A 16952-nucleotide genomic window follows, 5' to 3' on the forward strand; every position below is an offset into this window, starting at 1 on the left:
CGCGGTGTGGGAGGCGTGAGGAAGGGCAAGTGGACAGGGGTTGGGGCACCTGTGCCTTTCAGCCTTTTCCAGCTTCTGAATATTTGCCCCCATCCTCTCTCACTGCCACAGAATTGGCAAAGAAGCAAAAGGCCACATTTGTTCTTCGTTCTCTGAATTGTTCTGGATCTTCTCTCCTAATGACGTGAGTGCTTAGCATCCAGTTACCCCCCTGGGTCCAAGCACACTTAGCGGATGGCCCCTGACCCCTAGCAGTTGCTGCCCAGAAGGAGTTTCAATTGGGTAGTTCTTTGGGCTCGGAAACCCAAAGTAGCGAGAATTTGACAGCCTCACGCTTCTCGTTTTGACAAGTAGTTTTCATTTTCAGAAATTTTCTGGATTAAGAGCTCTCTTTGCCCCCTAGTTATTATAATTAGATCATCTTATTTAAAAAAATCACGACACCCGATAACTCATAAGATGGCTGTGTATGAATTAGAAACAACACCTCTTCCTGCAGAAGGCAGGCAGTCACCCCCAGATCGGGGTGTATGGAACGGAGAGCCGTGCATGGGATGGGCTTGAGCCACCCTTTCCTCACTGCCATTGGGCAGGGCACAGCCCGGACAGCTACCTGCCCTGGCCCGGAGAAGAACCTAGACCCGTATGACGCAAAACTTGCCAAAGTACAAAACTGAAATGATAAAGTGATTTTAAGGTTAGACTGTGTTTGTTTTCATGGTAAGTACTTTTAAACAATGAAGATGTTAATCATGGATTCAGTATTTTAAAATTCTGTATTTTGAATACTTTCCGTATGTGGAGTATTTTCCCCCCAGGTTTTAAAAGTATCTTGTGCAACTTTTCTTTCAGCATTTCTCACCTATCACATGAAGGACTCCAAGTTTAATGCCTGGACTGGGCTGAATGATGTGAATTCAGAGCACACGTTCCTGTGGACGGATGGTCGAGGAGTTCATTATACAAACTGGGGGAAAGGTTACCCTGGTGGGAGAAGGAGCAGTCTGTCCTACGAAGATGTAAATATCCGTTTCAGGTCACCTCTCCGTATACTGTCAGCCTGCTTCATCATATTAGTGATGAGTCTTCTTTGAAAAATCTACCAGAGTTCTCCCTGATCTGGTTCATTCTTAACAGTTTTTAAGTGTTTCAGACTGAGCCAGCCTTGAGAGAAGGAGTATAAATTGAATTCAGAACTCTTCAGCTCGTGGGGCAGCTGGTGGGGATCCCAAGGGATGGCCAAGCCGGCTCCAATCTGGGTCTCTGTCGTAGTCATGATGTGCACTTGAGCCCAGAGTTATCAACTTTATTTGTACCAGCTGCTTGTAAATTCTTGATGCTTGTAGTGTTGAGGGTTTATGCCCAGTACCTACTACGACTAAAGATCCCATCCTCATCATTATCATGACTGAGCTGCCATTTGTAGACTGCTTGCTATGTGCCAAACAGTGCCCTAGGCGCTCTTGTACGTTAACCTGAGAGACAGATGATTGTTTCTTTATTTTAGTGCTTTTAATCTTGTATCACTGAATAGTCAACTGGTCAATATTAAACAGCACACTAGGCATTGAGAAAAACATGAGCAAAAGACTGTGTTCTTACCTTAAAGAAGCTTACACTTATGTTAGACCTCAAGTCTTTTTTTTTTTTTAATTTGTTTTAACATTTCATTTTTGAGGGACAGAGACAGATCGTGAGTGGGGGAGGGGCAGAAAGCGCGGGAGACACAGAATCCGAAGCAGGCTCCAGGCTCTGAGCTGTCAGCACAGAGCTGGACGCGGGGCTCCAACCTACGAACCGTGAGATCATGACCTGAGCCGAAGTCAGATGCTTAACCGACTGAGCCACCCAGGTGCCCCTTAGACCGCAAGTCTTATATGGGAAAGAAGATAGTAAGGAATGCAAGTGTATAATGTCAGGATCCCTTATAAAGCCCTGTGTAGTTAGCAGGAAAGAACTTACTATGGGACGGAGTGATCTAATCAGTAAACACTTACATAAGGAGACTTTCATTTGATGCAGAGAAGGAGCATGAGAAAGAATCAGTGAGGGCTCTTTTCCTTAAGAGGTTTGAGACAATGATCCAGAAGTTAGGTGAGGGTTGGGGAAGGCCATGCTAAGTGAGTGAAGCAAGTTAACTCTTCAAGAAAAAGGCACCACGTGGGTTTGGGCAGGAGTAAATAGCTCTGGTAGAGCAGGGCTTTTATACAGAAAAAAAGTAGGAGAAAACTTTGAAATGTTGAAAGCAGAATTTAGAGAAATTTAAATGCCCCAGGAGTGAGTTTGGCTTTGTCAGACAGGCAGCAAGAAAAGGTTAGAGGAGAAAAATGATCTGATCAAAATGGCGTGTTTGTGATTATTAATTTGGTAGCTCTGTGTAGGGTACCTAGTGGTTTTCTGTGGAGAAATTCCTTGAATCTTCATTTACATACATGAGGGCTAAAAACTTACTGAAGAAGATGAAGCAGAATGGAGTCATAGGGGATTTGCTGGGAACAATTTCTGGATGAGAGGTGAATTTTGTGTAAAGCACACACACACACAAATCATTACAGCCCAAGTTTCTTTTTTTGTCTTGGGAACCTAAAGACAAGCAGAAACAACAAAAACAAAATTTGTAATCTCACCACCCAGGAAAAAACACTGTTCATCTTTCGTCGAATTTGTTTCTAGACGTTTTCTGAGCGCAAAATATAAAGTCGATTGCACGGAAATGGAATCAAAACACACAGACTGTGTTGTTAAAATTTCAGGAACTTGAGAGGATTAAATACAGTGTGATCGAGAGGGTGGGAGAGAACTCTTCGTGCGCATTTTGTGGCGGAAACATGCTTGCTGTGTCCAGGCTTTCTGGAGCAGAGCACAGGCTGTAAGCCAGGGTAACAAGATAAGAAGAGCTAAGGAGGAAGATAGGGATGATAATGATAATGATGGCCCATCTACGTGTCGGACGGGGAGTTCCTGGGAGTTGAAGCTCATTATTCGAACTGACAGATTCAAGAAGCCCAACATGTGATAAGTCAAAATCTTCATCTGACATGAGATGAAAACTTTGGCAGGTGCAGATTTCATGACTTTATGACTTGCTTTGGCTCATAGACCATCCTATGGAAGCTAGATAGTGCAAACATATCCACAACACAGAATAGAGAACTCTTTCCAGCCTGGCGTACTTCCCTGTAAGATCGCAAATAAGATGTGAAACTTTCTAGCTCTACCCCAGCAATTTGTTCTGAATCCATAATGATGCTTTTATAAATTAAATTAGCAATGAAAAATGTAGATTATACTTATTTCCCTTTAACAGCAGGACACCTATTCTGGGGGTTGAATCAGGGGAATTTATGTGGAGAAGATATTGTATTCTCCTAACATTTGGTTGCTAAATTTTGATAGAGATTAATAGAATTTCTGATAGCAAAATTTCTCAGACCTGTCTCTAAAATTACCCAAATCTACCGGGTTGTTAATTAAAAATAGCAAGAGTTCACTGTGAGAGATCCACGTGGAAAGTGCGAGCAGTTGCATGGAAAGTAAGGAGCAGTTGAACATACTGTAAATGAAATAGGGTGATGAAGGGGCACCTGGGTGGCTCAGTTGGTTAAGCGTCTGACTTCAGCTCAGGTCATGATCTCACGGCTTGTGGGTTCGAGCCCCGCATCGGGCTCTGTGCTAATGGCTCAGAGCCTGGAGCTGCTTCGGATTCTGTGTCTCCCCTCTCTCTGCCCCTCCCCCCCCAAAATAAATAATGAAACATCAAAAAATATATAAAAAAATAGGATGATTAAATTTGGAGGTTAGGAATGAATGGATTTTTTTGGCTCATTAATGAATTGATTTAACAATTACTGCTTCACACTCCTTTTTTTCCCCCTTTCTCCATAAATGTACAGGCTGACTGTGTTGTTATTATTGGTGGGAAATCAAGGGATGCAGGAAAATGGATGGATGACACGTGTGACAGTAGGCGGGGCTACATATGCCAAACACTTCCTGGTAAGTTCTACCAAACCTCACCTGCCCACAAGAGCTGGGGTTATTTAATATTTCTTATAAAATATTAAACCTTGAAAATATTAAAATTGAGAACCTCTTCTCAATTTTACTGTGAACACTAGACTGCTCTAAAAACATAAAATTTTATTTAAAGAATAAATAAATTTATAATAAATAAATAAATAAATAAATAAATAAATTTATTTAAAATTTATTTAAAGAATGGCACCTTGACAGGTTTGTTTCCCACCTCAATCCATGGATGCCCGTGACAGATGAAAAGGGTGACGTTTTCTATAAACTATTCATGAGTGTGCCCCTTCATCCATCCGAAAAGTTTTATGCAGATTACACTTGGAACTGGAACTTTTTCAAACTTGGTTAGAACTTTAGGGTATTTGCCTCCCTGTACCTTTTAAAAAATGTCACGGTAAGAATACCTCAGTCGTGCTTGCATAATTTGAGAAGCATTGACATAGAATATCATATATGCCTCCTTGATTCTATATTCTCTGCCTTTAAAAATGTAGATCTCGGGGCGCCTGGGTGGCTCAGTCGGTTAAGCTTCTGTCTTCGGCTCAGGTCATGATCTCACGGTCCGTGAGTTCAAGCCCCGCGTCAGGCTCTGTGCTGACGGCTCAGAGCCTGGAGCCTGTTTCAGATTCTGTGTCTCCCTCTCTCTCTGACCCTCCCCCGTTCATGCTCTGTCTCTCTCTATCTCAAAAATAAATAAACGTTTAAAAAAATTTTTTTTTAAATGTAGATCTCGAGGTGCCTGGGTGGCTTACTTGGTTAAGTGTCTGACTCTTGGCTTGGCTCAGGTCATGATTTCATGGTTCATGAGATCGAGCCCCATGTCAGGCTCTGCACTGAAAGCACACAGTCTGTTTGGGATTCTCTCTCTCTTTTTCTTTCCGTCCCTCCGCTGCTCATGCTTGCTCACTCTCTCGTGCGTGCTCTCTCTCATTCTCAAAATAAATAAAAGAAACTTTAAAAGAAACATAGATCTCTCTCTTTTTAAAGCTGTAATTTTTAAGGAATGTCTACACCGAACGTGGGGCTCCAACTCACACCCCCAAGATCAAGAGTTAATTCATTACGAACTGAGCCATCCAGGAGCCCCTAAAAATGTAGATATCTGCTTTGTGTGTCATTGTTTATCCTAGGAAGCCCTACTATCATTTAATGAAAATAAAACAGAAAATGTACATATGTACTGAGAATCAGGATGATGGTTGTATGCACTTTATGGCTGTTTCCAGTGAAACAAGAATACAATTATGTAGCTCCACAGAAAGAGGACCAACAATGAAAGGTGGTTTAGAGATGAGGGAGGGGATAGCGTGGACTGCTATCATCCTAAGAACAATTCTTAGAGTTTGAATTAGAAGGTGTTTGTTCTCCTACATCAGATGGATTTTTCCACACTTTCTGGGGGATCAGGGAACTCAGACCAGCTCATGGCAATGAGTGAAAATCACTTAAGATATTTTCAGATGACTGGAAAGTACTGCGGGAATCCTAAGCGTTCATTAATTCAGGAGCTTTTCTCTCTCCGCTGTGTCCTTATGGCACCAGAATCTTGGGCTACGAGAAATGCCAAACATGCCATCTGTGTCTGTGTGTCGAGGAAAGGAGGGACTGTCCTTCCAGGAGTGAATGATGGTTTACAAGCTTTTTAACAATCTTTTTCTTCTTCTTATAAGCATAAGTGATAGACTATTTGCCCCCAATAAAAACTTATTAAAAAAATAGAAAATATTTATAATCCTATTCACATATACATTCATGTTTTTATGCATACGTATATTCATATATATGAACAAAAACCCACTGTTTTAAAAAACACATAACACCTGTTCTTTGTTGACATTTAGAAAATGCAGAAAGGCATAAAGAAGGGAAAAAAATTCCCCACAATCCAACCACCTAAAAATAACCTCTCAATATTTTAGTTTTCCCTTATAATTGTTTTATGAATGTTTTCATAAACAAGCAAGTTGGACAGATGAGCTGTTTCCTAGGTGCATACATTCCGCCACGAAACTTTTTTTCAGCTTGCCCTCGAGCCTCATTTGCCACTTTTAGTGGTCCTGCGATTTTCTGGTGCTGTAAAGACAAACCCAGACCTCCCCAAGTTGGGAAACAGTAAGATTGTTCAGTCTCTACTGGCTGTACCATTGGAGGGTGCTGGCCTGGGTCGCTTGGTTTAAGGATATTCTTTTACCAACACAAGGTGGCAGCAACAGCAGAAGAAAGGGGAAACTGCCCTTGCTGATACAAAGTTGTCACCACACCAGGCGTAATCAAAAGAACGTTCGGCATTTGTATAGCGACGGGACAAGACAGATGGTGGATTAGGTTGGTATACAGTGGAACACATCTGAGATTTAGCCAAGACAAAATTGGTAGGCAAGGACATCTAGAACCCTAGGCCAGGGGTTGACAAATTTTTGCTTTCTGTAAAGAGACAGATTGTAAATATTTTAGGCTGTAAACATCCATTCTCTGTTGCTAGCATTCTGCCGTGATATTGGGCGATCATAGACAACATGTAAACAAATGAACATAACTGTGTTCCAATAAAACTTTATTTGTGGATACAAATCTGAGTTTCATATAATGTTTACATGTCACAAAATATTATTCTTCGATTCTTTTTTTTTTTTTTTTAATTTGTCAACCATTTAAAAGCCATTCTTAGCTCATGGGCTACAGAAACAGACAACAGGCTGACATTTGCTAACCTCTAACTCTAGGGCATCTGTTAAGGGACACAGAAAGAAGCTCTTTGGGGGAGTCTATACAGTAAGTGGCACAAAGGATAGGTTGGCCTAAAACAGCAATTAGAAATCCATGCTGGGAAGGGCCCCTGGGTGGCTCAGTCAGTTAAGCATCTGACTCTCGATTTTGGCTCAGGTCGTTATCTCATGGTTCATAGGGTTGAGCCCTCTGTCCGGCTCTGTGCTTACAGCTCAGAGCCTGCTTGGGATTCTCTGTCTCCCTCTCTCTCTGCCTCTCTCCTGCTCTCTCCTTCTCTCTCAAAAATAAATAAACATTAAAAACAACAACAACATTTAGAAATCCATGCTGGAAGACTGAGGAAAAAGCTTCAGAAAGCCAGAGTGACTGTGGCTTAGAAGAACTCCAGCCACTGAGTCAGTTTGGTCAAGGCGTGGGGGTGCCTGGGTGAAGGGCGTAGGCAATCATCAGTGGGGATAAAGCATGATGGTGTGATAGGGGTTAAATGAACCGGGGACTAGTATCTGGCTTCGTGCCAGAACTTAAATCAGTCTCTTGAAGGTGCCTTACTAACGGGTGGAGCCAAATAGACACACATAGATGCAAATTCATGGATAGGGTGGGACAGATGGAGGAGGGGAAGGAAGATTGTTGATGACCTTGAAATTTGACCAAGATGGTAAAGTAAAAATTAGTAATGACAGGACGATATATACTCTTTAATTTATGGGATTAAACTGTGTCATTTCTTCTGCTCAGATTCTACATATCGTTGAATTTACGAGCCTTTTTTTTTTAATTTAGAAACTTGATTACATATCTATATTAATGATCTGGATGCAGTTTGGAAATTATTTAAGTTAACCAGGCATACTGATTAAAAATCAGAGCTTTGGTTTTTGGTGTGAAATGGCTTAGGAAATATTTTTAACACCTGATGGTTTGGATTTATGCTATTCTGATTGTTTTTATAGTGGAATGAGATATGGTAATAGATATAGTATATCATTGACACTCTAAGTAATGCTTATTGATAATGCTAATGAAAGATAATATTTTTCTTCCAGACTCTTCCTTGCCTGGTTCTCCAACAACAATTCCAACAGATGGCTTTATTAAATATGGTGAAAGTAACTATTCACTCATGAAATTAAAGTTACAGTGGCAAGAGGCGGAAAATTATTGCAAGCTCCACACTTCCCTTATTGCTAGCATTCTGGACCCCTATAGTAATGCATTTGCATTTATGCAAATACAAAAAGTTAATGAACCTGTGTGGATCGCCCTGAACAGTAACTTGGTAAGATGCTGGAAACATGCGCAACTCGACACGATTTATAAATTGTGATGAAACAGGATTCTCTTTCTGTTCATTCTGCTGAGCACTCATTAAATGTAAGACACTGTGCTGGGCAATGTGAATGATACTAACATAAACTAGCCCTCATCTTTCAAGGATCCAGTGCCTTCAAGGATCTAGCAAGCTAGTGATATATGTCAGAGATCAAATTAAATTTACATAACTTAGATTAACTTTCACACTGCTTTTGAATATTAAAATTAGATTCTGCAGCTCAACACTCTCATGTATTAACTTATTTCTCTCTAGAGTGTCATGCTTACAGCTATACCATGGGAATCAAGAAAGCCGATCAGGGGCATGGTTCCTGGGTAATGAGGATACTTTTTATTTTTTTTTTTTTGTGGCCAGTCATTCTAGAGTTGTGAGTCCTGAAGTTGTGAAGCTTCTGTCCCTGTGCGAAGAACGTCACTGCAGTCGTTTCTTTTATTCCATAATAGAAAAAGGCAGGTTGCCAGTGGCAGAGAATTGGGGTGGGGGACACAGAACTAAGAGTGGTGATGGAGTTGCTAAAATATTCCTAAAATGAGTCTTCCCTGATGCCCTCTGATGCATCTGTCTTTTTTTTTTTTTTGATGTTTATTTTTGAGAGAGAGAGAGATACAGAGCACAAGTGGGGGAGGGGCAGAGAGAGAGAGGGAGACATAGAATCCGAAGCAGGCTCCAGGCTCTGAGCCATCAGCACAGAGCCCGATGCAGAGCTCGAACCCACGAACTATGAGATCATGACCTGAGCCAAAGTTGGACGCTCACCCGACTGAGCCACCCAGGCGCCCTTGTGATCCGTCTATCTTCATCCATTTAGCTAGTCAACCAGCAAACTTCCTAGTAGAAGAAATAGAAATGTCAACACGTTACTAGGAGACAAAGCCAGAAATGTTAAAGAGAGGTATCTAAAAGTGCTGCAAGAGAGAAAAGGGATCAGTCGAATCAGGGGAGAGGGCCAAGCAGGTTTCTCTGAGAAAGCGGACTTTTTTGATGTGGCCTGGGATGGTGGAACATAAGGAAGGGAGTACCAGGAAGAGAGAAATGGACGGAAAGAGATAAAACTGGAAAGTAGGTTGGCGTCAGATTTTGTAGATTTCCTAATGCTGTGCTACAGAGATCAAAATACACACTTCATGCGAAGAGTATTTCCTAAGTAGGGAAGTGAATACTTAAAAGTAAGTAGTTCCATGCTGATTTCCGTGAGTAAACTTAGGCAAGACATTTTTATGTCTGTGTTGACTCTATTTTTTAGTAATTAATTTGCTTGTTAGTTCACTCATTCCCTTCTTACGCACAGGGTCACAATTCTTTCATGAGTTTAACATAAGGTTTTATTATTTTTAGAAGGATTAAGTAGCTTTTCCACTATACCGACATTTATAACGAAAACAGTACTATTATCTTCCTTACATCTATAGAATTAAGGACAACGTAAGCATTATTTGATTAAATGTGGTAGAATACTACAAAATTCCAACTTGAGGTAATACATGGTTTTGATTTTGTCGTTAAATCTTTGGTAATTGGCTTGGGAAATTAAATAATGCAGTTAAAATGGGACCCATGGTTCGGTTTCAGAATTCATTTATTTCATTAATATTATACATCATCTGTTGTTAGACATTGCCTGTCAAATCTTTTAGACTGGTCAAAGGATATTATTGATAAGTACTGTTTTTGATGTGGTTAATTAATTTGTTTTTGATGTGGTTAAATAATTTGATGTGGTTAATTAATTAATGTGGTTAATAAATTTTGTTCCACTAAATTCAGTAAGAAGTTAAGTGTGCAAGTTGAAAAGAACAATCTGCTTTTTAAAAAATACCCAGAAGTATTTGTTATAGTTGAAAGACCATCTCCCTGGAAAGCGTGGCACCTAGGCTCCTCTGTTATCTGTCGGATCTTGCCTAAGTCATTTGTCACGTGTGCTTTTTCAACAGCTGAACAATGAGGCAATTAGAAGAGATTAGTGTTTCTCTCCAAGGTCTACAAATTCAATGAAAATTACTTAATTTTATTGTCATTTTAGTGTTGATATAATAAATATTTTATTGGTCCTGAAGACAAAATTTGTATTTCACCCTGAAAACCTGCACATAAAACGTTTCATAGAATAAGACAGGTTTTTAAGTCAGTGTTTTTCAAATTAGCTTTCAAGGATGTATTTATGAGGAACTCCAAGAGTCCCTCTAAAAGAAAGGGCTCTCTTTACTGAATTTCAGTTGGTAGGAACGATTTATTCCCAAATGTTGAAGATCGTTTGTCAAATCACAGTCTAAAATACACTTTTACTCCTCACTTGGTTCTTTCGGTGTTTTCTAAATGAAGCAAGACTGCACGTTAATTGTTGTTTTCGTCTTTGCAGACCAATAATGAGTACGCTTGGACTGATAAATGGAGGATGAGGTACACTAACTGGGCTGCTGATGAGCCCAGACTGAAATCAGCATGTGTTTACATGGATCTCGATGGCTCCTGGAAGACAGCATATTGCAATGAAAGTTTTTATTTTCTCTGCAAAAGATCGGATGGTAATTGAGTACACAAAAACAATCAAGGGATTTGAAATTTCCTCAATAAGTGAATACACATGCCTTTTGACATTATTAAACAGTAACGTCTCCTGGTTAACTTAATAAAATAATAAGGGGCACCTGGCTGGCTCAGTTGGCTAAGCATTGGCTCTTGGATGTGGCTCAGGTCATGATCCCAAGGCTTCATGGGTTCAAGCCCCGCATTGGGCTCTGTGCTGGCTGTGTGGAGCCTGCTTGGGATTCTCTCTCCCTCTCTCTCTCTCTCTTTGTGCCCCTCCCTGACTCTCGCTGTGTCTGTCTCTCTCAAAGTAAAGAAATAAACCTTAAAAAAATAGCTTTAAAGAACAAGATAATAAAACATCTTCCTTCACATAACAGAAGACTAACTTGATAATAAGCAAATATACATAGATCCAAGTAATGGGGACAGAAAATTTTCTTCATGGCTAGAGTTTATTTGCACTTTATAAACTTTTGAATTTTTATTTTTGAGATTATGTGATGTCAGATTTGTCAGGCAATTATGACTGGTTTTTATGTCGACAGCACATCTGTATCAATATAATTTTATCAGACTACATATCGATTAATGAGAGTCAGTGATATGAAGGTGATAATTTTCCTAGAATACAGTGAAGGGGGACTCCCTTTGCAAATTATTTTTTGGTAACTTTTTTTAGGAACTTAACACCTTTGTAAATATTTATAGATCTGCATTCTTCATGATGATGGCAATTGATTTCTATTCTACCAGAGTAGGGTCTACTGAAATACATTTAAAATGAAGAAAAGAAAAAGATCACTAAAAAGAACACCCAATAACAAAAATGGCAGATCCAAATGATTACCGTTAGAACTTTTTTAAAAAATGGTGATGGGTGATGAAATTTTCCTTAGCTGCTAATCTTTTATTCTACATAGTAGAGAAACTTCATGCTTCGCTTTGTTTTAAATGTCTTTTTATTAACAGAAATCCCTGCCACCGAACCTCCACAACTGCCTGGCAGGTGCCCAGAGTCTGAGCACACAGCATGGATTCCCTTCCATGGTCACTGCTACTATATCGAATCTTCATACACAAGAAACTGGGGCCAGGCTTCTCTGGAATGTCTCCGAATGGGTAGGTGCCACGTTTACTGTAAGAAAAATCTCATAATCACCTAGTCCGGATTACCATGGTACTTAAAAACACTGTACATTAAAATCCTGTGGAATGTAAACACACCAGCTTATTCTTCTTGTTAATTTCTGTTGTGACAGGATGGTCCACATCATGCCTCCCCAATGTAATTTATAACATTACAGCCTCAAAATTTTAAAGAATTACAGTAGAAAAACAATCATTTGCTGAATAAGTCTTTCTCACTTTCTGCCCTAGTATTCTTTTGTTCTGTAGTTTTTTTTTTTTTAATGTATATTTATTTATTTTGAGAAAGAGAGGGGAGGGGCAGACAGCTTAGCATGGAGGCCAATGTAGGGCTTGATCCCACAACCAGGAGATGGTGACCTGAGCTGAAATCAAGCATCAGACACTTAACTGACCGAGCTACCCAGGCATCCTGCTCTAATATTCTGAATTGTTAGGATTGTCATTCTGAGTTATCTAGAGTGTCATGCATTGCCTTCTGACCTCCATGGTTTCTGTTGAGAAATCACTGTCAATTCTCGGGAGGATCTCTTGTACATGATGAGTCACTTCTCTCTTGCTGATTTTAAGAATCTCTATCTTTTGACAGTTTCTCGGGGATGTGGATTTCCTTGCGGTTATCTTACTTGGAGCTCGGATAGATGTGGAGCTTGCTAGATGCATACATTAATGTTTTTCATCACATTTCAGAATTTTGGGGGCCATTATTCCTTCAAGTATTCTTTTTGCCCATTTCTCTTTCTTTTCCTTCTTGGACATCCATTATGTATATTTTGATCTAATTGGTGACGTCCCACAAATCTCTGAGGCTCTGTAAATTTTTCTTATCTTTCCTCCATTATTCAGATGCGATAATTTCAACTTACCTATTTTCGTGTTTTTGTGGTTACTTCTTTTGCTTAATCAAATCTGCTGTTAAGCTACTCTAGTGAATTTTTCCTTTCAATCATTATAATTTTCAACTCCAGAATTTTAAGAAATAATTTGTATCTCTCTCTCGATATCCTCTACTTAGTGAGACATATCTCATACTCTTTTTTCATACTTTAGCCATGTTTTCCTTTAGTTCTTTAACATAGATGATTTGGTCTTTGGTAAGTTGAAGGTGTGACTTTCTCAGGAACAGTTGGTATTTACTCCTTGTCTTGCGTATGGGCCATACTTTCTTGGTTTTTTTTTTTTTTTTTTTTGCATTTCCTGTGATGTTTTTTGTTGAAAATTAGACATTTTAAAAAATATGATGTACAACTCTGGAAATAAGATTCTTTCCATTCCACAGAGTGTGTTGTTTTTGCTGGTTTTTTTTTCTTGTTCAGTGATTTTCCTTAACTATTTTTGTAAAGTTTATATTCTTTTTCATGTGTCATCATGGTAGTTACTGCTTAGTTAGTTCAGGGGGTCAGCTAATGACAGCTTCCACACTCATACAATAGTTGACAACTCTGCCTTAGTGGGGCGCCTGGGTGGCTTATTTGGTTGAGCATCTGACTCTTGATTTTGGCTTGAGTCATGATCCCAGGGTCGTGGGATGGACTCCTGTGTCACTCAGCATGAAACCTGCTAAGGATTTTCTCTCCCTCCACCCCTCTCCCCAACTCAGCACACTCTGTCTCTGAAACAAACAAAAACCCCCCAACAACTCTGCCTTAGTGCTCACTTCCTTCTTGCAGATCCTCAAGGTTAGCCAGAGTGAGAGCTTAGAAATCTCTCAGATTTTTTGTAAATATGCACATGTGCACATCTGTGCACATCTAGAGTTTGTGCACATCTGTGGCCTTCTAGAGTTTCAAGAATGGATCAAAGCTTTTTGGAGCTCACTATGGACATCTTATTCCCGTTTTTCCTTTTAAGCTTTTGTTGTTGTTGTTGTTGTTGCTGCTGTTTTGTTATTCTTTTTTCTTCAACTGTTATCCCTGCCTCAGGCACCTGTGATGTTAGATAATTGCATGAACACCTTCAGAGACAAGACCGTTTACATTTGGAAGAGCTCTGAATTGGGGCAAATAAAGCCAAAGCTTTGCAAGTCAGACTTTCCAGGGAACTGTCAGAGAGATAAAATAACGGAAATTCTTTGAAGTGGGACTTCGCAAGAGCTCCACCGCCATTCTGATTATTCTAGTGGTTTCTAGGCTGCTAGTTTTCACTGTGATTTGGGAGCTGTTCGTTTTTAAGGTGAACAGAGAGCTGAGGGTAATGCAGTGAAATTAGAACAAGTTAAAACATCATGAAGCTCACTCTTAACACAAAAACTGAATTTTTTAAGATAAGTATCGCTGGATTGTTACACGCTGTTTATTAATCTTTACGGTTCCGAAATTTGTCAGTGTTCTTACTGCTTTTGTAGAGGATTGCCGTGGATACTTTCTCTCTCTCTCTCTCTCAAAAATAAATAAGTATTTAAAAATAAATACATACATACATAAATACATAAGTAATGAAATTTTAAAATTGCAATGAAGATGGAGAAACTTTGTTTCCAATTTTAGAGGACTGCATTTTCCTGTAAATAAAATGAATGACTTTCACTTACCAAAATATGTCCTAAATATTTCGAAATGGTTATCATCCCTGAAATATATGAAACCATGGAATATGTGACTGTGAAATAAAAACACTAATCAAGGGGATAATCCAGGACCCAGTAACATGGGATGCAGGCACACGGCTAAGTGTAGGTTTTTGAGATCCAGAAGGCCTGGATCATGCTATGACCCTACCCTCTCCTATCTTCGGGATCTTGACAAATTACTTAGCTTCTGTACATTTGGTTCCTTATCTATAAAGAGGGGGTAGTGCTCATTTGATACAGTTGTTGTAAAAGTTTAGGGAGATCATACTGGTAAAGCACAAGGCAAAATGTCTGGCATGGAGTACTTAAAATATATTAGTGGTTATTATTAGAAAGCTATAGTATTTTACTATAAACTCTAATGCTGACGCTGAGTCAACTCTAATGTAGTGTAAGGTGTTGGTGCCATAGTAATCTAACCAGTCTATCAGTTTCCTATCTCATTTTACTTTCTACAATCCCATACCTAGAGGATCAATACTCCTCTAGGGCACTGCATCATTCTGCTGCCTGAAAAAAAACCCAAGTGTTCTTTATCACCACCCTAAATACCAATCTCTTGCCATCTGCAGTGAGGCCCAACCCAAGTCTTTTTTTCACCTGTTGGTCAGATTAGTCCGGCCAAACGGAGCCATCTATTAGCACTCTAGGCTCCTCCCAGTAGATAAATCTATCTATCCATCTATCCTTTGTCTAAGTCGTTTCACCACAAACCAAACATGGGAGAGTCCATGTACCTGTGCGCCATGTTCCTGAGTAAGCACTATGCTTCCCTCCCTGTCTTTTCTCTTATTCCTTCTCTTCTTGGAATGATTTTCTATTCTTTCTACTTGAAATCCTATGCTTCTTACAGCTTGAATTCTATTTTTCCATGTTCCCCTTTAGTTGTTTCACCTAAAACAAACCTTCGGTTTGACATGTCAGTTACATATCATACTTATTTTCTCTTCTAATGCATCTGTCTATCTGCCTATAATGTCTCCTGAACCATAACCTTGTTGAGACACACTCTATGAAAACCTGAATAGACATCTTTTCCAAAGAAGACATGCAGATGGCCAGCAACACATGAAAAGATGCTCAACGTCACTCATCATTGTGGAAATAAAAATCAAAACCATAATGACATGGCGAATGGCCAAAACCTGTCAGAATGACCAAAATCAAAAAGAAAAGAAATAACAAGTGTTGGCAAAGATGTAGAGGAAAAGGAACCCGCACGTGCTGTTGGTGGGAATGCAAATAGCTACAGCCACTATGGAAAACAGTATGGAAATTCCTTAAAAAATTAAAAATAAAAGTGCCATATCAGCCAAGAATTCCACTATTGGGTATTTACCCAGGGAAAACAAAAACACTACCTCAAAAATATATATGCACCCTTATGTTGTTTGCAGCATTATTTATAATAATCAAGATGTGGAAGTGTTCAGTAGGTGAGTGGATAAGGAGGATGTGGTACACACACACACACATACACACACAGTGGAATATTTCACAGCCATAAGAAGGATGAGATTGTGCTTTTTTTGAGACAACATGGATGGACCTAGAGGGCATTTTGCCAAGTGAAATAATTTAAAGAAAGATAAATACCATATTATCCTATGCAGAAATGGGATAAAAAAAAAAAGAATAAGTAAACAAATAGCAGAATCAGAATTATAAATACAGAGAACAAACTGATGGCTGCCAGAGGGGAGGGAGGTAGAAGGTTGGGCAAAATGGGCAAAGGAGGGAGAGAGAGAGAGAGAGAGAGAGAGAGAGAGAGAGAGAGAGAGAGATACAGGCCTCCAGTTATGGACTAACAGCAGACAGACGTGACTGACAAAGAGTAAAATCAATAAGATTAGGCATTGGTGTTGGAAAGGGTGGAAGCCAAGAGTGATTCTCAGGTTCAGGCTCGAGCAAATGGGAAGATGATGACGCTACGTACTGACATAGAAACAGTTAAGGAGGAATAAGATTTCTAGGAAAGGATTTTATGAGTTTTGTTTTGCACACGTTGAGCTTGATGTGCCCCTGAAACATTAAAGCAGAGTTTTCAAAAAGAAAAGACGCATTGTATTATTCATCTTCTCATGTCCTTCAGCAACTCATTCGGTGTTTGTAACGCACATGATGCTTAAACCATCATATTTGCAGAATGGAAACTGAAATTCTTAGAAGTCAAATGTCCGTTCTTTGAAATTCTGTCCCTTAAGTGGAGAAGTCGGGGTGATTTTTATTACTTCTAAGATCAATACTGTCATTACAAAAATATTTTTAGCTGCTTAACTATAGTTCCATCATTGTGTGTGTGTGTTTCTACATTGCAGGCTCTTCTTTGGTTTCCATTGAAAGTGCTGCTGAGTCAAGTTTTCTGTCATATCGAGTTGAGCCACTTCAAAGCAAAACCAATTTTTGGATAGGATTGTTCAGAAATGTCGAAGGTAATTTTTGCGGCATGATAATCACAGATATTTCACAGTGGTGTTTGCAAAACAAGTTTTCAGCTCCAGAAAGTCTTGCCTTAAATAATGATTAATTGGTGAAGAATTTGAAAATTCAAACTCATATTTTCACTTACGATAAGAACTGAAATTTTAAATGACTCACGTATTATGTATGCTATCT

At 39.4% G+C, this 16952-nt stretch overlaps 1 protein-coding gene across 1 annotated transcript in view; it reads left to right on the forward strand.

Moving 5' to 3' along the window:
• The window catches only part of MRC1 (mannose receptor C-type 1), a 98691-nt gene that overhangs the window by 77695 nt on the left and 4044 nt on the right, over positions 1–16952 (forward strand). Inside the window, exons 22-27 of the mRNA XM_015077833.3 lie at positions 853–1019; positions 3894–3996; positions 7806–8038; positions 10452–10617; positions 11591–11740; positions 16655–16768. Coding sequence (XP_014933319.1) covers positions 853–1019; positions 3894–3996; positions 7806–8038; positions 10452–10617; positions 11591–11740; positions 16655–16768 — 933 coding nt within the window. The remainder of the gene's footprint in view (positions 1–852; positions 1020–3893; positions 3997–7805; positions 8039–10451; positions 10618–11590; positions 11741–16654; positions 16769–16952) is intronic.

This window comes from Acinonyx jubatus, chromosome B4 (assembly GCF_027475565.1).
Source record: "Acinonyx jubatus isolate Ajub_Pintada_27869175 chromosome B4, VMU_Ajub_asm_v1.0, whole genome shotgun sequence".
Lineage (NCBI taxonomy): Eukaryota > Metazoa > Chordata > Mammalia > Carnivora > Felidae > Acinonyx > Acinonyx jubatus.